Source organism: Lepisma saccharinum, chromosome 2 (assembly GCF_977018435.1).
Source record: "Lepisma saccharinum chromosome 2, izLepSacc3.1, whole genome shotgun sequence".
NCBI lineage: Eukaryota > Metazoa > Arthropoda > Insecta > Zygentoma > Lepismatidae > Lepisma > Lepisma saccharinum.
Genome location: NC_139230.1, coordinates 212,872,995 through 212,898,338, shown reverse-complemented (window position 1 = coordinate 212,898,338; position 25,344 = coordinate 212,872,995). Strand labels below are relative to the sequence as shown.

Here is a 25,344-nt window from a genome sequence, read left to right as displayed (position 1 = left end):
CACATGACCACCTCATTCTGTATTTTTTTCTTGTGGGTGGGGGGGGGGGGGAATGTCGACCAATAACATTTTCCAGTATTGTACCTGTCTTCAGTAGGAGCTGCTGCCTATTTGCACACTCTCATATGTACACCCCAATTAAATGTATTTAATTTTTATTACATGTATTCATTCTTCAAAACATCAAATGTACCCGGGTCACATCACCTTCCATTTACTTCCTTATGTTAGCTTTTCTCTGAGCATCACAGGGTGAATGTGCATGAACAAAATTAGAAAGTGCACACTGAAGTGGCACTGTTGTTGACGACTATTAGAGAAAGCAGAAAGGCTCTTATTGTTTGGATCAGTGGGCTTTTGGACTTGCTTAGCACAAAATTGAGACATAATACCTATGCTCATGTGCTGATATTCCTCTTCATCATGTAGTGTTGCAATCTTTCCACTCCTTGCCATGTGACGGAGTTGAAAGCGACCCTCACATCATTGCAAATTGAGGGATTTATTTTAGAAAGGGAAATATCGATTTCTGTCACCTCATGTCATAGAAGGGTGCGAAATGGCCTTAAGTGCCGACGCACCCAGAAATTTTAATTCAATCAATCAATCAATCAATGTGTCACCTCATGCGGTTCTGAGCATAGCATTGAAATCCGAAAAAGGGAAGGGCAAGAAGGGGAGGGGAGGGGAAACTGGAATTTTAAACAAAATGTCGCATTGCAATAATAAAGAAGAAGTTCCAGGTGGATATGCGAGGGAGGAAGAATGTTGTTAAAAAAACTGCTCAAGAAACAGAAGTTTGATGTTTAGCAGTCAACTGCAGAAAAAGAGCAGAGAGAGATTATTGTTTCAGTCTGTTTTTTGAGAGTGGGATTAACAGGTTACAAATAGAATAGAGCTTTGATATATGCTCATTCGTGGAGTGTAGTGATGAACATATTCAACGATGCAAGACCAGATGCGATGAGTGGAATATGTTGATGCAGGTGCTGGAGAAGTAGTTTAAGAATGTCAGCGGTTTGAATTAAAAACATTCATAATATCATAAGAATCGGTGTCACTTAGATGCTCTGGCTCGTATTTGGAAGTTCAACGAAAATTTTAAATAATCAGAGTTTAATCTTGTGTTTTTGTCATAGAACAGTCAATCCAATTCGTTATTCAGTGTGTCACCACTATATACACCAATATGCCTATATTGGCCGATTCCAATAGAGTAACTACGTATTAATCTGTCTCATCCCTAACTATAGTTATTATCTCAGACATGCAATAAAAACAAAATGATATGGTTGTGCATGCTTTTACTGAATAGTAATAGAAATATAAAATCAGGAAAGTTATTGGTGACACATTACTACCAAATCAAAATACAGTTCTTGAATGGTACCAACAGAATATTGATTAATTTGTCCCATCTCTATTTTATTTCTATTTGGTATTGTTGATTTTTTTCTCTCTCTTTTTTTAGGATTGTTGTAGCTGCTTTAACTACACTGGTTGACTCTTATTTTTATGGAAGACTTATTTTTACTCCATGGAATTTCTTGAAAGCAAACATTTTCTCAGGTGTAGGATCATTCTATGGATCAAATCCATGGTACTGGTACTTTACACAGGGTGTTCCCACTGTCCTAGGACTACATTTAGTGCCTTTCCTGCTCGGAGTATGGAAGATTGTTGAATCCAGAAAATTCCTGCCAGAAACAGTATTATTATCAGTCATTGTTTTCACAGTATTCATTTACAGGTTAGTTAACTTCAAGTTTATCTCCATTGCAAAGCCAGGGGAATTAATTCTGTTTTGTTACTTGTTCATGAGATTTGATAAGAAATTCACATTGGTTCTTTTGCACATTGGATGAGTAAATAGTTTAGTTCACAAATTGCTTCTCAACTGATATGGTTTAGTCTGTTAATGTACTTGAATTGTGAATTATCTTGGAGAGAAGAATAATAATAGAATGTCAAACCACTGTTTTGCTTAGGCCTTTATTAATTTATTTTTTTGTTTGTAAAATACAATACAATACAAACATCACTAGATAACTTACTTCTTTTTTCTCCTCTTAACTATTATTTGTTACATAAGTGGTAATGTTTTGTAAGGCTATAAAGTACAGTTAAATTATATTTAAAATACAGGGTAATCCATTTGGGATGTCAGAAAAGTAAAACGCTATTAACTAGAAACTATGAACATTTATTGGTTGTAAACGGTACAGACATGTGTAGGAGAGTCGGGAGTTTATGTCACAGCACATTAGCACTCAACATGTCCACCATCGCGCATGCGGCACAAATCATACCGGGAATCCATAGCGCGCCACGTGGCACGCAGCATTTCTGGACTGATTTGCTGAAAGGCAGCTGTCATCATCTTCCGTAGGTCAGCAAGATTCTGTGGTCTTTGTGCATACACGATTGACTTGATGTAGCCCCATCCAAAAAAATCTGGAGGGGTTAGGTCAGGGCTATTGGGAGGCCATGGGATAGGTCCACCACGGCCGCACCAGCGATCGTTGAATATCAGGTTCCATCGTTCCCTCACTGCGAGAGCCCAATGCGGTGGAGCACCATCCTGTTGATAGATAATGGTGTCCGGTATCCCGTCTTGCTGTAATTGAGGGAGCACATACTGCACGAACATGTCAAGATAATTGACGGTGCGAACAGTCTCCTCCGCAAAAAAGAATGGTCCGTAGACTTTCTCATAGGTCACTCCACACCACACATTCACTTTCGGGCTGGCTCTTTCCAGTTCGTATGAGACACGTGGATTTTCTGTTCCCCAGAGAATGCAGTTATGCGTGTTTACTCGCCCACGCACATGGAATGTGGCTTCGTCCGTGAACATCCAACGTTTTAACCATTGATTGTCACCTTCCTGCCGCTCACACATCATCGTAACAAACTTGAGTCGATCGTCGTAATTCCGCTGTGTCAATGCTTGCATGCGCTGCATACGGTAGCGATGCATCTTCAGATAACGCCTCACAATCCTGTGACATGTTGTGTAACGACCATCTTCACTCCACTCTGTATCAACACTGAACACTGAGCACGCGTGTACCGCCTCTATACATGCCATCTGCTGATTGCACTATGTACTACTGCTGCGTTGTCTCGCGGAAGTCATTGTTGCAAACTCCCATCTTTGCCATGTACATTACCGCAAATTGCATCGATACATATACATTAACATAAAAGCTACAGTGTTATACTTTTCTGACATCCCAAACAGATGACCCTGTATCATGATGTTGGAGTATATAAAGCATATTTCAGGACTTCTTGCCAAGTCTCAAATGTTTTTGACGTTCCAGAAAAATTGTATTCATACACTGGAAAATAGTATATTTTCAATTAACCAATCTTTAAAATACAATGGAACCCCGATTTTACATTTTCCCACATTATGCATCGACTATGTTGATGGTCCCAACATAGCAAAATTTATAAAATTTTCATCAATTTTACATTTTCCCACATTTTAATTATTTTCTTCTAGCTCATTCCCCTGAGAAACGTAAAATTGAGGTTCCACTGTATTTTAAAGCTTGGATAATTCAAAGTTGCGTGTGCAGTGGAGGTCCAATCTTAACTTTTTTTTGTGGGACTAGCAACAAGAAACTAGGGCTGGACCAATGCAGATACCATTCTTTTCTGCCTTTTTCAAACATCTGGAAACATTAAATCCATTCCCCTTCTTCATTGGGGATCATTCTTCTGCAACAGATAAGATGTGAATAAAATATTAATTACCCTTGTTATTTGGGAGATTTGTAGATAGCAGAACAAAATACTAATATGAAAAAAGTTTAGATTGCTAAGCACAGATTGGAAATTCACTGCAATTCAAAGTTAAAATTTTATTTATTTATGATATTTTTTAACATTATTTAAAAAGTAATGCCAAAGAAAACAGTTGAACAATGTTAGATGTGTATAATTTACTCAACAAATAGCTTTTATTAAATGTAAGCATGTTTCTGCCAATTTTACAATATTGAGAAAATAAAACTGATAATTTTTCATATCCCAACTGCCATTCTGAAATGTGTTTTGATTCTTTGCAAAGCAATCATGTATTTTCCAGCTTGCTGCCTCATAAGGAATTCAGGTTCATTTTACCCTTACTGCCAATGTTGCTCTATATTTCATCTGGCTGGTTGTCTCGTTGGAGTCGAACTGCAAGCAGGTGTGTATTGCTTTTTTGCAATTTTTTAAAAAAATTAGTATTTTTTTAAAAGTTATTTACTGTTGTCAACTGTGTGTTTGCATCTTTGGACATGGCCATTGATAACAAATGATTGTTAGATTGAAGATGAGACTTTTAAGATCTTAAAAATTATTTTAGTAGATTGTTTTTTATTTGAGCCATAGTTGTCAAGTTGGCAGGTCATCTGACTGCTGTGTGGGAGACCCAGGTTCAATTCCTGAGTGGGTGGTGGGTGAAGTCGGGTGGGAATTTTGATGACTACCTTCATAAACTGGCTGCTGTGGCTCAGTCGGTAACATGTCTGACTACCATGCTCAAGGTCCCGGGTTCGATCCCCGGCCGGTTCAAATCTGGGAACTTTTCTAACATTGGAAGTGTCCCTGGCGCCCACCCTGCGTCGAATGACATGGGTACCTGGGGGGTAAAGGCGGTCAGGGGCGTGATGCTGATCACATCACCCCCACTCATGACCGGATCAAGAAAGTGTGGGGCGTTACCCCACACCCCCTATGGCGTGGTGCTAAGCACAGGTAAGCACTTTACCTTTTTTACCTTTTTACATTCATAAAGTGGCTCTGGGTCTCGCCCAGCCTCCGAGTGAAACAGCCAACTGAAAAACTTTCTCCTTGATTTTTTTACAGGTTGCTGCTTTGGATTGTGGCTGTCATGTTATTTGTTGGATTTTTGGTACCTGCTGGATATTTTGGACTTTTTCATCAGCGAGGAACTCTTGATGCCATGTCTTTTCTCGCCAAGGAAAGTGCAAGGAATGAAACGAACACCAGGATTCTTATCCTAACTCCTTGCCATGCAACTCCACTCTATAGGTAAGTCAGTCTGCAATAAGTGGATGTGAAATATGTTTAATTTTCCTTCATAACCGTTTCATGTAATTTAAGCAGTTATTAATTTTATTTTATTACTCAGTTGTAGAGTTGCACAAAACGAAGGTAGTTGCAGTTCCTAGTTCTTGAGGGAAAGAAATATTTTATTTCTATTTCTTGTTCTGTACTTACCCTTGGCGTTAGATTTTTTATGAAAGAAATAACTTGGGAATCTAAATTATGGGGTGAAAATTGTGAGGCTTACCTTCTTGAAAGCTTTAAAATAACCAAATGCTATAGTGTGAGTGAATTCTAATTGCAGTAAATGGTCAAATAATAAATCTTTCATCCATATAAATCTTTTATATGTGGATAAAAGGAAGGAGGGCCGCAATGGCTAAATAGAAAGTAAAAGAGGAAACAGTCACCAGACACTAGAAAATCTCAAATTGTTGCAGCCCCAAGCTGCATCATCTGTGGTAGAAGATAAGGTGACCCAACCCCTCCCCTGCCACCTCACCCAACCACTTACAATTTTCAACAAACCTGTTGAAAAATACAGTCTGTTTTCCGTACTTCTACATATTTCGATCCAGACCTGGCAACATTGCATGTCTCTAACTCTTGTTTCCACCTTTTCTTCTACCACTGCTCGTGGCTATGAAAATTTAAGTTTTTCTTGTATTTAGCGAGTGTTTCCTCTTTCCTTTTTTATTTTTTAATGTTTTGTATGTGCAGTGCTTTTCATGGTCAAGTCGCCCGTGAAGCAGCAGCTAGCATGCCAGGCAGTGAGAGCGCATCTAACTGAATGCAACATCCGTGTAACTGGAACTGCTAGCTACGTAATGAAATAAGTTTGTACAACTTACAGTGACAGTTACAATTAAAATGATCACATACCGTGTTACAAGAGGTGATGGAAATGTTTTCTTGCATCCACACATTGACAGCATCTTTTTAGGAAATTTTCACTAACACGTTTCAGTTTCTCTTCTGAAATTTCTTCAATTTCTCTCCTGATGTTTAAAAGCATGGTAGCTCACCACACAGATGTCATGGAAATGTCTGTTTCTTGTGAATTTCTTGACCAATTTTGATGTATGGCACGGAGCGAGATTCTGTTGGAAGATTCCATCCCTTTCTGCAAAGGTCTGAAGAACTGGTACTACTTTCCTTGCCAGTATTTCAATGAATTTTTGTGAGTTCATCATTCCCTGAATAGGTAAAAGATTTCCTGGCCCACTAGATGTAAAATATCCCCAAAACATTCATCGCACTACAGCCAGGCCTGTAGCTAGAATTGATCTCCAGGGGTGGGGGTGGGGGGCTCATGGGTTATCAGGGAGGGCTTTATAAACAAAGTTCATTTTTCAAAAATTTAACAGTATTAAATGAAGATATGTGTGTGTGTGTGTGTGGGGGGGGGGTCATTAACTTATATAAAATTTATAAATATCATACAGATACTACATTTTTCTACATCTTTTAAACCACCTCTTGAAGTGTTAATCGACATACTGAAATCATCCCTTACAGTAGAAGTTCCCAAACTTTTTCTCGTTTCACCGCACCACTAGTGTTTCAAGATTTTTCCACGGTGCCATAGTCAAAATGTGGGCCTATCTTCCACTTGCAATGCCCAATTAGTGTGGTTAGGTTGCTTGCCTTAGTTAAAAAATATACACATTTCAAATTCAGAAACATTTCACATGTAAAAGGTACTAAATAAGCAAATATTTGGAACAATATAATCATTTCAGTGAAAATAATGTAACATTTCACGGTGCACCATATCACATACTTTGGGGACCACTGCACACTCAATACTACTTTAGATGATACAGATATGTTTATCACACACAAAACACCGCACAATACTCAATCACATTGCCTACAGTACATTTCACCCCCGGGCAAAGCAATGTCACTCCCCTTCGTTCCCAAAACTTGGGAGCTGTTGACCCTTGATGCAGATGTGAAGGGAATTTGCATGATGACATAAAAGTCACAGATTTCTGTCTAAACGGGAGGTTGCAACAGGGACAGTGAAGGTACAGATAAAGAAGCCTCCTATGAAATAACTTGCAAAGTCTAGATAATCTTCTAAATATTTGGAGCTACTTACATTGATTGAGTTTGTGTTTTAAGTCCACTTTGTGCACAGTAAGGATAATTGGGACTGGACCTACAGTTTTAAAGTGGGATCCAAACCACTATGTGCCTCCACCGGTTATCGAACCTGGGACCCCTTGATTACGAGGTGATGACGCTACCAGTGTGCCACTGGGGAGGCCCCACTGCTACTTAGACTTCTGCGCATAAACAAGATGAGCGAATGTAATGGCTGCTGTTCATGTTCTGTGGATTTATCCTTAAAGTTGTGAGCTGTCTACATTTTCACTCTTCACTGGAATCAAATTACAAAAATAGTTTTTCCTAATGTCAAGGGGGGCTGATGGCAGTGCCAGGGGACTTGCCTAGCTATGGGCCTGACTACAACACTTTTGATTCCTTGCACTACAAAAAGAGTCCAATCATCACTACTCCAATATTGGTATTTGTTCACCCATTGAACACATTTTTTCTTCATTGCATGGGTTAACAGCAGCCTTTTGATGGGTCTCCGATCTCTGCATCCAGCTTCCAATAACCTTCTGCACGTATTTGATGAATCAATATGGACTCCAGAAGCTATCAACTCTCTCTGTAGATACAGGATTGTCTTTTGGTGATAAATTTTACTGTTTCTCAGTAGCCATGTGTCTATTCTAGGTGAACTGAATTCTACCGTTTTCTACCACATTTTCCTTTTCGCTTATCAATGGACAACCCAAATTGTTTGTAGTCATTGACAATTTGACTCTCACTGGATTTACCAACACCTTTTGTCGCGTCTCTAACAGTCATAGAAGGGTTCTCTCTTAGTGCAACAATCGTTGCCCTCTTCCTTGGAGTGATATTTATCACGTAACCCAAAGCAGAAAGCAACATCACACTCCAATGCTTCACAACACATCGTATGGCTGCAAACGGTAGTTCACAATTGAGGCTTATATTTATCACCACCAAGCATCGCCAACAGGCTATCCTTGGTCTCTCACTTTTTTTACAGCAAGTGAACATGTCAAAGATCAACCACCAAACATGTCAACTGTCGGGAAAGTGTTCGTAGCTTTGCTTTCTCAAAGCAAGTCCACGTTTTGTAACGTTTTTAATATTCAATATTATAAACTCTACAAAAGGTGAAAATTGACGTAAAATATAGTACAATTTTCGGCCATCAGAGGCCGCTGTCCTCGATTGCTCGACCGGTGCTGCCTCTCGCGGAGCACTCGGTATATACGGGCTGGACGTAAAACCGCTCACAGTGCAACAGAGGAGCCGATACTGACTGGAACGGAACTCGACCACTCCCCATTTGGTCACGAGAAGCCAGCGAGAGACGTACCTAGCCTGAGGCCTGCGAAGACGGAAGCCTTCATTGCTCGCCACTCGTAAAATGGACTGCATCTAAGGGAATAATTACGGTGATTGGAGTGCGGCATTGCAGGACCATTTTTGAGGCTGAACTTTTCTGTTATATAGGTACGTAAACTCTCTGCTGTGCTACAAGAACTTTATAATTGTGCCAACGTTCCAGATCGTTTCCCCCCCCCCTTTATCAAAGGTAAAGTCTATATTAATCCTTTTACTTTAGTCCTCCTACGTGAAATAAGGATAAGAATTGTTCGCCAAAATTGTCGAAGAGTGAATTGGGTGATTTATTAATTTGAATTTTGATTCACATCTTATTCCCGTCGCCCAAAGACTTATTGCATTCGAAAAATTGAACTTTTGACCCGCGCGCATTTACTTCCTTGAATCTACGAACGTAACAATTGCATTTTTGGTCGACGTGGTAATGTAATCGTTACGCCCATTCGACGTTCCGATTTTACGAACTAAGACTTTGGTTAAATTTTCTTGCATACGAACAAAAGGAATCTACGTGTTCTCTGCAACGTATATCACCTTATGCGGGACGCATGTTCCTTCCCTCCTTTACACCTTCCTCGGTAGCATTTAAATCGGGAGAATTGGATTAATGTTAATGAATGGCAAAAATAATGCCGTAAGGTAAATCAGGGTAATAATCTAAATGAAGACTTGCAACGCAATTAACATACATGGGAAATAATTGGGAAGTATTTGTTGATTGTCTAATGTGAATTGTTTAATTGGATTTGAGTAATATACGCATGTGCATTTTTGGTTACGCATCATTAAATGATGCTCGTTAACTGTTGTAAGTTAATTGTACATGCAGGACGTGTTTGTAAATTTGACGTGCTTTCACGTCATTCATGTGAATAGTTTTTGGGCTTGTGTAGACTCTTGCACTGCCGATCGAGAAGGGCGACGCAAATTGTAATTTGTAATATATAGTGTTAGGCTTCAAGTATTGTCTAAAGTTGTGATTCCCGCGCAGCCGCTTTCCAGTTTAAATATCGCGAGCGATCACAACCAATCCCCACTATAATCATTACAAAATTTCAAAAAATTTTGATGTCCCACAATTTCAAGACTGCAGCAAGGGTAACGTTCACACACCAGATCGATTGCAACCATGCTCTGCTACCAATTTTGTAATGATTATAGTGGGGATTGGTTGTGATCGCTCGCGATATTTAAACTGGAAAGCGGCTGCGCGGGAATCACAACTTTAGACAATATTTGAAGCCTCACACTATATATTACAAATTACAATTTGCGTCGCCCTTCTCGATCGGCAGTGCAAGAGTCTACGAGCAATGCCGGCGAGAAACGCGAGACAAAGCCCTTTAATACAATATACACACAAAATAGATATATTTATAAGCGTATGCATAAAGTCAAAAGGGTCCACCAACGAATGGCACACCGTGCTTTCTCCGTTGCGTTAATTTGTCCTCACAATTTTCTATAACGCTAACTCTATTTGTCGGCCGTGTCTACAATTGTTAAAACGGAACCTTGGATTTCAATCATCTCTTAGACTCGTGTCTTGCGTCTTATGCACGCACACGTTTACTTACTACCATTTTCAAGTAAGGCAAAAGGTCAATTTGTATTTGTGAATTATCAACAAGGCAACTACGTTAATCAATTACTATATGTATTTCAAGAACACCAAAAAAGCTCGTAAAAGAGTCAAAACAAAAACAATCAGCGTAAGCCCAAAACACTATTCACATGAATGACGTGAAAGCACGTCAAATTTACAAACACGTCCTGCGTGTACAATTAATTTACAACAGTTAACGAGCATCATTTAATGATGCGTAACCAAAAATGCACATGCGTATATTACTCAAATCCAATTAAACAATTCACATTAGACTATCAACAAATACTTCCCAATTATTTCCCATGTATGTTAATTGCGTTGCAAGTCTTCATTTAGATTATTACCCTGATTTACCTTACGGCATTATTTTTGCCATTCATTAACATTAATCCAATTCTCCCGATTTAAATGCTACCGAGGAAGGTGTAAAGGAGGGAAGGAACATGCGTCCCGCATAAGGTGATATACGTTGCAGAGAACACGTAGATTCCTTTTGTTCGTATGCAAGAAAATTTATCCAAAGTCTTAGTTCGTAAAATCGGAACGTCGAATGGGCGTAACGATTACATTACCACGTCGACCAAAAATGCAATTGTTATGTTCGTAGATTCAAGGAAGTAAATGCGCGCGGATCAAAAGTTCAATTTTTCGAACGCAATAAGTCTTTGGGCGACGGGAATAAGATGTGAATCAAAATTCAAATTAATAAATCACCCAATTCACTCTTCGACAATTTTGGCGAACAATTCTTATCCTTATTTCACGTAGGAGGACTAAAGTAAAAGGATTAATATAGACTTTACCTTTGATAAGGGGGGGGGGGAACGATCTGGAACGTTGGCACAATTATAAAGTTCTTGTAGCACAGCAGAGAGTTTACGTACCTATATAACAGAAAAGTTCAGCCTCAAAAATGGTCCTGCAATGCCGCACTCCAATCACCGTAATTATTCCCTTAGATGCAGTCCATTTTACGAGTGGCGAGCAATGAAGGCTTCCGTCTTCGCAGGCCTCAGGCTAGGTACGTCTCTCGCTGGCTTCTCGTGACCAAAGGGGGAGTGGTCGAGTTCCGTTCCAGTCAGTATCGGCTCCTCTGTTGCACTGTGAGCGGTTTTACGTCCAGCCCGTATATACCGAGTGCTCCGCGAGAGGCAGCACCGGTCGAGCAATCGAGGACAGCGGCCTCTGATGGCCGAAAATTGTACTATATTTTACGTCAATTTTCACCTTTTGTAGAGTTTATAATATTGAATATTAAAAACGTTACAGTTTCATGAAAAATACTGTTTGTCCCAATTAATTTGCACAGTACTGTATATACAGAGTCTCCCATGTAACTTGACAAATCGAAATATCGCGAGAAATATGCATCGAACAAAAAAAATTTCCATGTGAAAGTATAATAGTATTGGAGGAGCACATCACCTACGCTACAATGAACCCACCCTGCCACCCCCATGGGGTGGGGTGGAACAGGGGGCAACCTTGAAATGTTAAAAAGGAACCCCTATCTTTTATTGCAGATTCGAGTTCTAGGTCCGAAAATCTAGTTCTAGGTTCCATTCGTGATAGGATGGCACCATCCATTTGCGTCTCACCATCGGGGTGCTTGCTTTGGGTGAGTCCCCTCACCTCTCACCATCGAGGTGCTGGATGCAGTTATTCCATGCAATGCTCGAAATGATGTCCTTGAATTTCAATGTATTTGTTCATCCGTTGTTCAAATGATTGAACACAATGCAGAAGTGAATCTGCATCAATGTGTGTTCAAGCATTTCTCATTCATTCGATCATGTTTGCGTGGGTTGTTGTCACATCTTGATAGACATGATCTTTCAGATATCCCCACAAAAATAAATCCGGCAAGGTAAGGTCTGGCAATCTGGCAGGCCAATGCACCGGACCGCCTCTACCGATCCAACGAGCATGGTACATGTGGTTTAATTCCTCCCGTGCTACTATTGCATTATGTGCTGGACAACCATCATGTTGGAACCACATGTGCTGTCACAGTGCAAGGTTTACATCGTCAAGCAATGTCGGTAAGTCCTCATGCAAAAAAGTTTGATATTTGTGCCCGTCCAAAGTACCATCAATGACATAGGGACCAATCAGTTTGTCACCTATGATTCCACACCTCACGTTAACCAACGAAGGATGTTGACGTTCAACTTTACGCAACCAATGTTGGTTTCCCACGCTCCAATAATGCATATTGTGATGATTAACCTGACCGTGGTCTGTGAAGGTTGACTCGTCGGAGAAAAGTACTCTACGAAAGAACTGCTGGTTGACTAGTATTTGTTCACGTGCCCATTCACAAAACACCACTCAATTGTGAAAATCATCGCCATGAAGGTCCTGATGCATGGACACATAATAGGGATGAAATTTGTGATGTTTCAATATTCTCCAACCACTATGGTGAGAAATTCTTGACTGCGATGATATTACTCACGTACTCGCCTGGAATTATGAGCCACTGCAGCTAGGACTGCAATTAGATTATTGTCTCCAGTAGTCGTTTCTCTACGAACCCTTTTTTTTTAGGTTGTACACTTTCTTCGGCACGAAAGAAGAACGCGATCGTAGTCTGTCAGGAAAACATTCCGCATAATGGGTCACAGCATTCATCATAAGCAAGGATCATTTCAATTTCTTCTTCTAAGGATAGATAATCCATGATGTTGAATACCCCACTTAACTGTGTTGTTCGACTCTCTGCAATCGATATTTCGATTTGTCAAGTTACATGGGACACCCGGTATAACTGTAAAAAATGTTGATTTTTGTTGTATGTTACACTTAAAAAAACTGCTGATTTGAAACTGGAAGAAGTATGTTGTTCATGGGACAATTAGCAATGAATGCCTACTAAATGCACAACCATGAAAATAGGCAGCTGGGCAGAATTGTGCTGGTACCACATATGGGAAAATCAAATCGAGAGTGGGGAAAAAGTTGCTGGTTCCCATGCACTGTGTTGTGACATCAACCTGACTGTGTTGCCTAGTTCAAGGGTCACACCAACCTCTCTCTGAGGCACTTTTGTGTCATCCCTGACCTTTCGATCAATTACTGTCCATTCTGTATCACATGGATTAGAAAGACCAACTCTACAATAAGATCTTTCATTCTCTTAAACCTCCGAACACACGGGGTTGTGCTCTGACGTGTCAACAGCATGAACTCCTGCCACCTGCCTAATTTCATGGCCGCGCATTTAGTGTAATAATGTAATGAACAGAACATTTAACTACTTATTTTTTGTTTGCATAATTCCAATATAAGAGCACATACAAATTCAGAAGGAAAGTTTTTTTTTTAAAAGGCTATTTTTTTTGTTTTCTACCACTGCCCACTGCCATACATAACAATAACCATCATGAAAAACATGTTTTCTTTTAATATTTATGTTTGATTCTAGTTTCTTATGTACTGTATGTTTTATACATATTTTAATCATTTTTAATGCATGAGTTACGTGTCATGTAGAAAAGCTTTTTTTTTATGTGCAATTGCACAACCCTGAACAGTTATGATTAGTGACCAGATTTTAAAGGAAAAATTTACCTCTAAAAAGGACAAAAAATGGGGGGGAGGGACTATAGTTTTTTTTCATGAAATTTAATGTATTCCTTTTTATATATGAATAGTATATATTGTGCTTTCATTTAAAGTAGTATTTTTAGTGGAGTGCAAAAATAAAGTATAGTCCTTTTACATTTCCTTTTTTTAAAAAAGGTTAAGTACAGCGAATAATCTTACCGCCCATTTTGATGAAATCTTCCTTGCAACAGCTTACCACATTCCATACGTTGCTGCCACTTGTACCTGCTTCGCCATTTCACTGACACTCAGTACTATCAGCACTGTCACACAGTCAAGTTAAAACTTCACAATGAAAGTCTAAATCTAGCAGATAAGTACAATTTCAACACAACAGGCATACCGCTTACTGCTTAAGCCCAGATCACATTGTTTCAAAAATCACGGCAATGTCTCCCAATACTCATGGAGGTAAGGTAGAAGGAGCTTGTTCTCTCTTTCCTCTAAACTGCACCAAATATACAATTGTTGAATGTTTTGTTTAGGGAAAATAAGCCTCCCAGCAGTTCAGTAGGAGCTTCTCCGCCTTGTAATCAAGGGGTCCCGGTGGAGGCACATAGTTCTTCAGATCCCACTTTAAACTGTAGGTCCAGTCCCGATTAGCCTTACTATGCATAAAGTGGACTTAACTCCAATTCAGATTCAAAAATTCAAGTTTAGGGAAAATACAGTCGTAGAAAATATTTGGTATCTTGTCAATAAAGGGACCAGAAAAGAATGTTTTAAGAAAGGGTAAAACCGGAAATGTGAGTTGAAAAGGGAAAATAAGGGAAGTCAAAACCATGTAATCTTCTTGGTGGAAGATAATGATCAGCACATTTGTTATTTATTCCATTGTCCGTGTTGAAAAATAAAAAAAGGAATTCCCATTTACAATCGGTTTCTAGTTATAATAGATAAATGAGCTGTGGTTTGGCCACGTTGCTATCCTCACACTAGTACTAAATGATTAATGTTAGTTTTTACCTCTCTCTCTTTGTCAGTCACTTACATGTGAATGTCCCAGTTCGATTTTTAACGTGCGAGCCAAATTTCAGTGGAGTTGATGATTACCTGGATGAAGCTGACATTTTCTATCAGGATCCAAAAGCTTGGTTGAAGAAAGAGTTTCCCACAAAGTCGTCTGTTCACCCATCTCATGTTGTTACCTTTGATGTCCTTCAGGGACACATGAAGAATTTTTTTGCTCAACGAAACTTTACTCTGGTAGGAGAATTTTTCCATGCCCATTGGACGGATGGCAGATATGGACAGAAAGTGTTAGTTCACCAGTTACGCAGGCAGTAGTAAGTTTTTTAACACGTTAAGTGCTGTAATACAGTTGAAGGAAATCTCACTGTAGAAGTATTTTTTCTACTCATAAGGGTTTTTATCTGTTCACATTACATCAGAATACCAAATGTGTTCACTTGTATAATTTGTGTTTGTTTTGCGACAGTGTGGAGTGTCATGTAAAGAACTAATAGGCAACTATCCTTTCTTTGCTTCCTGGATTGAAAGTATAATCTTGTAATTTTTTTAACAGAAATGTAATTTGTAGTTTTGGATATGTTTACCATTTTATTTATCAGGACATCAGAATGAAATACTTGTAGATAAATGTAATGGAAACTTAAAACAATAATATTAACTAGGATAAGATTATCAAAGTTTATCCAAAGTTGCAATCTTTCAATATAAAGTTGCAAGAATAGTGCATTTAAATGCAGAGAAAACAGTACTAACTGTATGGGGATACAATAAGTACTCTTTTCTCCATATTTATCTAGTACCACATCTCTCTTCTCCCATTTATGAAATACTGCTTTTCATAGAACAAAACTCTTGATCTTAATGCTGTACCTTCCAAAGCCCAACAGAAAATTGAGTTGGTATAATTCCAACATATTCAGGACTTTTCTTTCTTTTTTTTTTTCAAATTAACATGTATCGTTTTGTGTGCCTGTGGATATTTTAAAGCAATACATGTATCATTGATTTCATTGTAAATTAATCAAATGATAAGGACTAACTTTTCAATGTCTTCCAATAGTGTTCGTGAATTGTGATTTTTTTGTGGTTTTTTTTACAAAATTATGAAACTATTTTGTGTGGAGTTCTTATGATTTCAATTTTTTGTACTGATTTGTTAGAACTTATTACTTGTACAGTTTCCTCATTGTATGTAGTATGTAAGAAATATTTCACATTGAGTTCAATTTGAAGAGTTGTATATTAAAATGTATAATAAAGCCTCATGCATTGTGTAATCTTACAATGTGATGATTGAATGGAAGTAAATATCTGTAACATTTACATGAAAAACCAGTGGACCCAGGTTGCTGGTTTCACTAAACAGCAATACTGCTATTGTAAAATTAATTATTCTTTCGGCTGCACTTTTTTTTGTAATGCTAGAAATACATTTTTCATGTGGAACATAAAGCAACACATGCCACACTGGATTTAAAACCATGCACAAAATCAAAATGTTGCTTGGAATAAAAATGTGAAGGAAAGAGTGGTGTCATTTGTTTTGGTTTATGTAGGGATGTGTAAATGAAATAAGCTCTAAATCCTGTTTCTGAACAACATTTACACTGAAATTATTGTAATCTAAATTTAAAAATTACTTCTAAATTGAAACACACATTTATTCATTAGATGGTAAAATCACAACTCGTCAAGATGTTTTTTTGATGGAAGGAAGTTATATGTTTCATTTTAAGAAAGTTTATGAGAGATGATTACATCATTATTCTGAATGTTCAAGTTGAACTATTTTATAAAAAGACACAGTGCAGTGAGAAGCACTTCCCTTTGTAATCTTTCAGTTTTAGGTTATTTTATTGAATTGAATTAAGTTTTCATCCATTGTTTTAACACTTTCTTTTTCCTCTGTGTGCTTGAACTTCACTAATGGATACAAATTTGTTTTCATAATCATCTTTAAATTTACTGAGTCAACATTCAGTTTTGAATCAAAATCATCTTTTTAGTAAAACCAGCGAAACTGTGAAATTAATAATTAAATATCACCTTGTTGCTTTAGAAAAAAGAATGTTCATTTATTTCTGTTTGCCAGCAGAAAATTCACACTAAATTGTAGTGACTGAAGTAATTGTGGAATTGAGTGCCTTCAATTCAAACTTCATCATGTTAATGGTATGTGCAAATATCTGGTTGTTATTTTTAAAATTAGTCAATGTTACAAATGTGATTCCCAGTATGCAGGAGAAAGTTTAGTTGTTTTTTTCCTTGCCATTACAGAAAATAATTGTCATTCAGCACATCCCAAAGTGCATGTCTTCTCCTTAGGTTTGCTTTGTAAGGTAGTGGTGGGTTTTTGATAGTGGGTTTTTGGCAGTTGTGTGTTCTAATATTGTATGAGAATGTAGTAGTTTTGTATGGTATTAAATCAGTGTTGATAACATAGCATATAAAAGTGGGATTGTTTAGTATATTTTTTAATTGACTTACAAAATTTGTTTTGTAGTTTTTTTAATTCCAATGTACACTGTATATTTTTGTTTCTGAAAATTCTCAAACTAGTGTTACATATGAATCTTGTGTGTTAATCCAGTTATAATGCTAATGAAATTGGTGGAAATTTCCGTCCAGAGTACATAATTTGCAGTTTCAGGAAATATTTACAAATAACAATTAACTTTTGTTTTCATGAGTGAACTCCTCAAATTTAAAATAACCTTAAAAAAATAGCCTCTACTGTGGATATGAATATGTTCATGTACATTTCTGAAGGTATACTGATCTCACATATACACTTACAAAGTAATCTGTGTGTGTGTATTTAGTGTCCAATATATATATAGTATCAGTGGCGTCTCGTCCCTTGGGGCTTCCGGAGCTTAGCCCCTAAAGAAAAATGGATGTATTGACATAATTATCAATCACCATAACGCATAACTATCACACAGTCTTTTCAAAGGCGATTTTTACCCACGTAAATCATTGTCTGTTGCAATGGATACAACAGCACTCCTAGCGGCATTGATGTCAATTACCGCTTTCCAGGGCATGTCGCAAAGGAAGACGTGGCCTACACTCACCTACGCTACAGTGAAGGTCACATGCTAGAAGAGAGAGAAGGGAAGAGTGCAATAGATTTAAGAACTTCCGTTGCGTCGCGTTGATCTCGCGTGTTGTACTGTAGTGTTGTGGTGGCTTTCATTCGCTATGTTTGAGTGAGTTTGGCAGGGTTGATGTTCGAACACAAATTGATGAAGGACATAGGCTGTCAGTTACAAGACACAATGAATTTGTCCGGAAAAATAGGCATATATTAAATAGAATTATCGATTGCTTAAAATTCTGTGATCGACATGACCTTGCTCTGCGAGGACATAATGAAAGAGAACAATCTTTAATCAGAGGCATCTTCCCATATTTATTATCCCTTCATAGAAGAGGGAAAACTAAAGAGGGAACTTCGTGTTCTTTTTCTTGTAGTGAAGAGTTGAAAAACATAAACTCTATCAGTAGGTTGCATTCATTTTTTATTTAAGATTATTTAGAGGGTACCTTTTCAGAAACAGTAAAAATGACAAACATAGTTTTAATAACTCCAGTGGCAACAGCTGAATCTGAACGATGTTTCAGCACATTGAAGCGTATTAAAACCTGCTTAAGAAATGCAATGGGACAAGAGATACCAAATGCCTTGGCACTTGCTTAAAATAGAGATAGAATACAATTCAAACATAGAGAGCTTCAACGAAAAAGTAATAACAAAATTTGCTGAGCAGAAGAACAGCGAGTCAACGTTCGTAGAAAGGTATGTTTCACAACAATACCTGTTTCTTTTGTAATCATGTGAATTGTCATTATATTTTAAATTATTTAAAAAAATAAGTCCAGTTTTGTAGTTTAGAAGATAAATACCCGTTTTTTTGTAATTCATGTAATTTGTCATTACATTTTAAATTCTTTCAAAAAAGTAAGTTTAGTTTTGTAGTCTAGAAGAAAAAAATACCTATTTTTTGTAATTCATGTGAATTGTCATTATATTTTTAATTCTTTAAAAAATAAGCCCCAGCCAAATTTGAGGCCACGAGACGCCACTGTATAGCATGGAAAGGAAGGGAAAGGAAACAGAAGGGTGGATAAATAGAAATGAAGGGAAACTGGCAGCATGTTCACTGTAGAAACAGATTACTTCATTGTTGCTTCTACAGTGAATGTGCAGTCAGGGTGGGAAATATAGGATCTTTATTTTCATTTGGTGTTTACTGTTTCCTTCTGTTTATATATATAAAGCAAAGAGGGAGAAAGGAAACATTCACCAGACCGTGAAAAAATTTGAATTTTCGCAGACACTATCGCTGCATCATCAGTGTTAGGAGAAAGACGGAACCATGCAGTATATATATGTGTATATACAGAGTGTCCCAAAATAGAGTTTGAATGTTAATAATAGGAACACTAATAACAGCAAGTATGAACTTTTTGCATGTTGCATACCTTAAATTTATAGATGTTCATTTGCAGCAATAATTTGTCTCCAATGTTATAGAACAGATTGACAAATCAACAAACAGCAGATATAGTTTGCACACGTAGTGTCAATCGCATTTTTCATGTCATCCAGTGACCATGGCTTTGTGGGGTACACATCGTTCTTCAGTTTTCCAGAGGTGGAAATCTAACGATGTTAAATTGGGAGATCTGGATGATTATTTGACACTTCTTACATTTTTCAAAAGAAAAATTGTTCACTTCTGTCACTTTGGGTATACAAATGCCTACCGCATGGTGGGCTGTATTGGAACTAAAATCAACAGAATGCCAACACACGCTCACACACACACACACACACAATGTAGATATTGCAACTTCAAATACAAAAAGTCCAGTCAAGTTATCTTTAATAGTTTCTCTGTTATTAACATTCAAAGAGTGTAAACACTATTTTGGGACACACTGTATATAAACAAAATATGTACACACACACACACACATTGTGTACTAGAGTGTATTGTAATGTGGTATTTCATCAAGCTATGATTACACTGCCATTGTAAATTAATAAGTTACCAGCATTTAAAATAATAACTTGTTATTCACTAGACATGCAATGACAAATTCTTTGTACTGATTGAATAATCACAGTATAAAGCCATATGTGATTTCTCTTGTTATATTAAATCTACATTTTAAATTTTATTTTATGAATAGAATAGAAGCTTTGCTTAAATTTCCCTATGATGAAAACTCACATATAAAAGAATTGTTCAGTAGGCTAGTAAATATGTGGTGAATTTATTTTAGTGCAATTATGTGTTTGTTAACTGTGTTTGTTTATTTCTTATTGATAATGTGTTAAAATGGCATTGTTTTGTGTGCTTGAATTTAAATATATTTGGAAATTATTATGGCAGATATTGAACATTTGCAAATTGACTTAGTACAAAGATTGTTGTTGGTGTTCACAAAGAAGGTATGGTAGCATTTTTTAGATTCACGTTCATAGTTTACACCGAATAGAAGTGCCAATGTGCCAAATGTTATTTGTGTAGAACATTTTTAATATTCACTCTCAGTTTAAATAACATATTCACTGACATTACAGAATCGATAAATCCAGTTCAGTTGTTTTTTTTTGTTTGTGAATAATGGTTAATATTAATACTTTCCAGTAACCTTATGCCTCATAACCAATAAATAATATAAGTTCAGGCATGCTGATCACATTCAGCAGAGAGATGTGGAGTGCAGATGTTCATATTGGTCTTTTATGGAATAAGAAAAATAATTGTAATTGTTGAGGCATAGTGACTAAAATCCATAGATACTGGAGAAATAGACCAATTTAATCATAGTGTTTCATATGAATTTGGCATTTATATTCTGCCATGTCAAAATTATTCGTATTCTCAGTCAAAAGACTGTTAAGTATAGAATTCCCTTCCTGGTAATGAAAGTTTTTAACCATGAAAGTTGTTAGTAAAAATTTAAACATATGGTGTTGATTACAACATTGTACTTTGAAGAGTTCCATGATATTTGTAGAAATTTTCATATTGCTGTCATTTTGTATGAGAAAACATTTGTAACATGAAAATAAATAAGTTTAGTTCGGAGACTAATTTACATGTAAACATGGTTTCGTAAAACACATTCAAAACAACTACATCTACTTTATTCTTTTCCATCAGTGACGGTCATTAGCGCAGTGGCGCAACTACAGGGGGCACTCCCCCACAGCCTTGGTCGGAAACGAGTTCTAGGGGGGGCAAACATTGACAGCCAAGTGTACCTACACAGAGCAATTACCGCCCAGAACTTCAAATTTAATGCAAATAAAAATACTTTTCGTAAAATTTTCTTCGCTCGCAATATCTGCTTTTCTTAGTCTTATTAAGTTCAGAAATGACTAGGGAACGGCGGGAGACGGCCCTGGGCACCGAACATTCTAAATGAAAAAAGTTGTAAAATTGATTGATTTGTGATTTTTTTTTTTTTATTTAAGTCTACTATATGTACAGAAAGGCTAATTGAGACTGGGCCTATGTGGGTTCCGAACCACTATGTGCCTCCATCGGGTATCGAACTCGGGACACCTTGATCAGAAGGCGACGATGTTACCACTACACCATCGGGGAGGCACAAAAGTTGTAAAAAGAGAGAATGCCATGGCGTTCCGTGAAATTATTTGCACCCTATTAAATTAATATTGATTTCAGCCTGCAAAAAAATTGGATTCAAAAACTTTCTTGCTTGCTTCGCTGGCAATTTATAATTGGTTTCTTTCATTTTACTTCGCTTTTTGTGCCACTTTTGGCTAATTTGCGGATGAGTAGTGATTTGATGAATGGACAATGACAAACATCCATGCCAGGATTCGAATCCGGGACTCCTGGCATCGTAGCGCGATGTGCTAACCACTCTGCCACGGGGACTGGCTCTAGCAATTTATGTTTCTTCGCTGTAATTCATTGTAAATCACCAGGCAGAGAAATAAGACTTGTCTTAATTGATTTTCTTTTAAATGCATGAATTATTTTGAGGAAAGGGAGCGTGTACATTTGAGAGACAATTTATGTAATTTTTGCTTTTGCTTTATTGTGAGATGGAGGAATTGGTTGTGTAATGTATTTACCAGGTATCCAAAAAAGTTTGTGCTGCTGGAACGAAAAGTAAAAGTCAAACGTCATGTGTCGGTAATCCTGTCTGGATGACGTTAAAAATTTACATTCCCGGCAACCATCAGTCATTGCAGAGTTGGGAGGCGTGTCGGTCGCATAGACAGCAAGTCTGTAGGAACTACAATCCTGAAGGGAACATGTCAGTATCAAAAGACATTTTACGGCCGTGTTTACTGTATGAGTTCAAATTGGGCAGCAATGCTGCAGCCGCTGCTCGAAAGATATGCTCGGCATTTGGAGAGGCATCACTGAGTGAGCGCACAGCGCGAAAGTGCTTCAGTCGATTTGCATTGGGCGATGAGAGCCTCCAGGACAAGCCTCGAGCTGGACGCCCCGCCACTATCGACGAAGCCCTGCTGAAGGAAACCGTCGAGCGTGATCCACAGCAAACGTGTAAAGAACTTGCACAAGGGTTTGGAGTGTCAGAGGAAACCATTCGATATCATCTGCACAACCTTGGGAAGACTTGGAAGCTCAGTAAGTGGGTTCCTCACATTTTGTCCGAGGAAAACAAATGCCAGCGGCTCACCATTTGCGCATCATTGCTGTCACGCCACAAGAAAGCCCCATTCCTGGACCAGATATTGACATGTGACGAGAAATGGCTGTTATACAGTAACCGCAAAAGAAAACATCATTGGTCATCCCCTGGTTCTGTTGCATTGACCCCCAAAGAAAACATTCATCAACATCTGTGTTTGGTGGACCAGCTCTGGTGTTGTGCACTTTGAATTGCTAGAACATGGCAAAACCATCACATCCGAGGTGTACTCGTCCCAGTTGCAAAGGGTTGCAGTTGCACTGCATCTGAAGCAGCCAGCACTAGTCAACAGGAAAGGAGTGATCCTTCTTCAACACAACGCTAGACCTCATACGGCGAACGCGACCAAGGAGGTAATCAACACACTTGGTTGGGAAATTTTACCTTATTCCTCCTTACTCCCAGGACATTGCCTCATCCGACTTTCACTTGTTTTTGGGCCATGGATAACCATTTGCGTGTGCAACAGTTCCGAAACAGAGATGATGTCACTCAGGTCATAGGACAATTTTTTGCTTCTAGGGACCAGAACTTTTACAAACGCGGGATTTATAAGCTTGTATCTCGTTGGGAACATGTAATTGAAGCTGAAGGAGCTTATTTTACTGAATAAAACACATTTGTCAGGAATTACAGTGTCTTTATTTCTCACTGCAATATACGGCATGAACTTTTTTGGATACCTGGTAAATAATATAACTTGTATATAATATGTATTAAATAAACTTTGAATACGTACACATTGTCCACGTCACTCCACGCTGCATACATGTGAAACATATATCGTGTATGAAAGTTACGTTAATGTAAAAAGAATTATATTTTGAATGCATTTCTGAAGCATTTTCTGTCTTTCAAAAATAGTTTATGTGCTGTTCTAAGTTATTAATGTAATGTGAAATTGAACGTGTTAAAAAAAAAAAAATTCAAATCGTTTGTTCGAATACAAATGCTTTAGCACAAACTTCTATCCACTTTTTGCGTAATTTACGAGGGTAATAACGTCTTTGATCCTACCAATACTAATAGTAATAATAATGTTTGTCCTAGGTTTAAATCCCGGCTTGGGCTTGGATGTTTGCTAGTATCTATTTATCATTTACATCATATGCCATCACTCATCCCCATCTTCATAAATTAGGCAAAAGTGGCACAAAAAGCGAAGTAAAATAAAGCAAATCAATAATAATAATGTTATAATAACATTATTATTATTATTGGTACGTTTATCATGGTACTTGCCCCCACCCCCCCCAAGACGACAATTTTTCGTTGCGCCTCTGCATTATACCGCGTTTGTTACAACCTGTCCCCTTTCCCGCGCTAGGGAGCGCTCGACAGTTTCGGTGCCAATGAGAAACGAGGAAAAAATCGTCTGCTGGGCAGCGAGGAGCGAATGGAAGCCAGAAGAGAGTCGCTTACGTAGATGCTGTTGCGACGTTGCGTATTTTAATTGGCTGCCTGGCTTTGACTTTCCCCAGCACCGAGAAAAGCCAGGGAGCAACTAGCGCGGGAACCGGGACAGGTTGTAACAAACACGGTATAGGGGGCATCATTGTTTTATTTATATCGTCTTGTTTTACATGTCAAAGTTAAGGCTGTGGAGGATCCTGACCATATTTACGCAATTTTTGAATATGGAAGTTAGTAGTCTACATTGAAATATTTAAAAAAAGAAGAAAAGGAATATAAGTATTACAAAGGTATAAATAATAGAAGGAATTACATATAAGAATAGGAATTTAACCTATACACGAGCGTACACACACACAAACAAACGTACGTGCGTACATGTAAACTTAGCAACATTACACTTTGGCTACAAGCGAGAGTAGCCAACTTTGAGTTGGTCCTTCCACTAGACGAAAAATGCTGCGGTGAGAGGTTTTCAATTTCACACTTTCCATGAACTTAGACACTATAAACCGCTATTATAATACACAATCAAACAGAAATAATAAATTGGAAAAAGAGCCTTGAGGAATTTTTACGATTCTGCTTGTTCGACTTCAAATTAGAGGGGTTTGAAACACTGAATACAGTTTATCTCCACCTGGAGGATATCGCCATAAGTTTGTGCAGAAAGAAGCAAATTTGTGAGGAGTTTATGCGACATTTTATTTACAATAGCTTGCATAATATCGAACAGTTCTCAAAAAATAATATTTTTCACGACTTGTCGTAAAAATGTGCTTGGAACAAAGAAAGGTGGGAGTTTTCATAAACGTCAACATGTTTTTAAGGGTATTACGTCATGAAGTTAACGTAGAGCAGTTGGTTACACCCTGCTTTCCTTATTTTTCATCAAGCGTGAAAGGTTGCGGGTTCAAATCCCACCCTCTCCTCATATTTTTTTTTTGCTGAACAGAGACCATTGATATTAGAATATTAAAAAAATAAATCCAATGCACACTTGAGGGACGTCCCTTTAGATTTCTTGACATGGTCCTTTTAGCAAATTCACTATGAATAGGAAATACGGTCAATGGAAAAGCATAATATCATTCTTAACTGAAATGTTTGGCAATGGATTAAAATACTTTGTGTGAAGACTTCTTTGAGGTTCTTTTTCTGGACACTATTATCTCTTTAATCTGTGGTTTTAAAGTAAAATTAGTCACAATATTAAATGATGATATACTCTGGTGTACACGAAGCAGTACTGTATTTTCGGATGCTGGCCGACTACAGTATCGTATAGTGGAACCACAAACAAAACAACCTGCACAGACCCTGCAACTCCTGCGAGGAGGAGCGGGGGAGAGTGGACCATGCTTCCTTATGGCCCGAGCCGAAGGAAGAAGGGAAAGCTGACTGTTCGTCACAAGGTTTTTTCCTTGTGGTCGATCTATAGAAGGCCCACTCTGAAAGAAGATGTATTGGTTGATTTGGTGTTTTAAGTCAACTTTATGCACATA

The 25,344-nt window shown here is 37.8% G+C and overlaps 2 protein-coding genes across 2 annotated transcripts in view; both read left to right on the top strand.

Moving 5' to 3' along the window:
* Nucleotides 1–17,846, top strand: part of PIG-B (phosphatidylinositol glycan anchor biosynthesis class B) — a 52,998-nt gene extending 35,152 nt beyond the window's left edge. Inside the window, exons 6-9 of the mRNA XM_083117943.1 lie at nt 1,472–1,750; nt 4,100–4,201; nt 4,864–5,049; nt 14,725–17,846. Of these exons, the coding sequence (XP_082974069.1) occupies nt 1,472–1,750; nt 4,100–4,201; nt 4,864–5,049; nt 14,725–15,028 (871 nt within the window). The 3' untranslated portion in view covers nt 15,029–17,846. The remainder of the gene's footprint in view (nt 1–1,471; nt 1,751–4,099; nt 4,202–4,863; nt 5,050–14,724) is intronic.
* Nucleotides 17,847–22,022: 4,176 nt separating this feature from the next.
* On the top strand, nt 22,023–22,929 carry LOC145983845 (histone-lysine N-methyltransferase SETMAR-like). The gene is made up of 2 exons (XM_083116890.1): nt 22,023–22,362; nt 22,625–22,929. Exons 1-2 carry the CDS (start codon nt 22,023–22,025, stop codon nt 22,927–22,929), a joined length of 645 nt encoding a protein of 214 aa, XP_082973016.1.
* The last annotated feature ends 2,415 nt before the right edge of the window (nt 22,930–25,344 follow it).

What these genes read in the sequence shown, in the direction of transcription:
- LOC145983845 (XM_083116890.1), top strand. Translation starts at nt 22,023, where the DNA reads ATGTCAGTATCAAAAGACATTTTACGGCCGTGTTTACTGTATGAGTTC. An exon ending in TGGGAAGACTTGGAAGCTCA is followed by an intron (nt 22,363 to 22,624) that starts GTAAGTGGGTTC and finishes TTGAATTGCTAG; the next exon opens with AACATGGCAAAACCATCACA.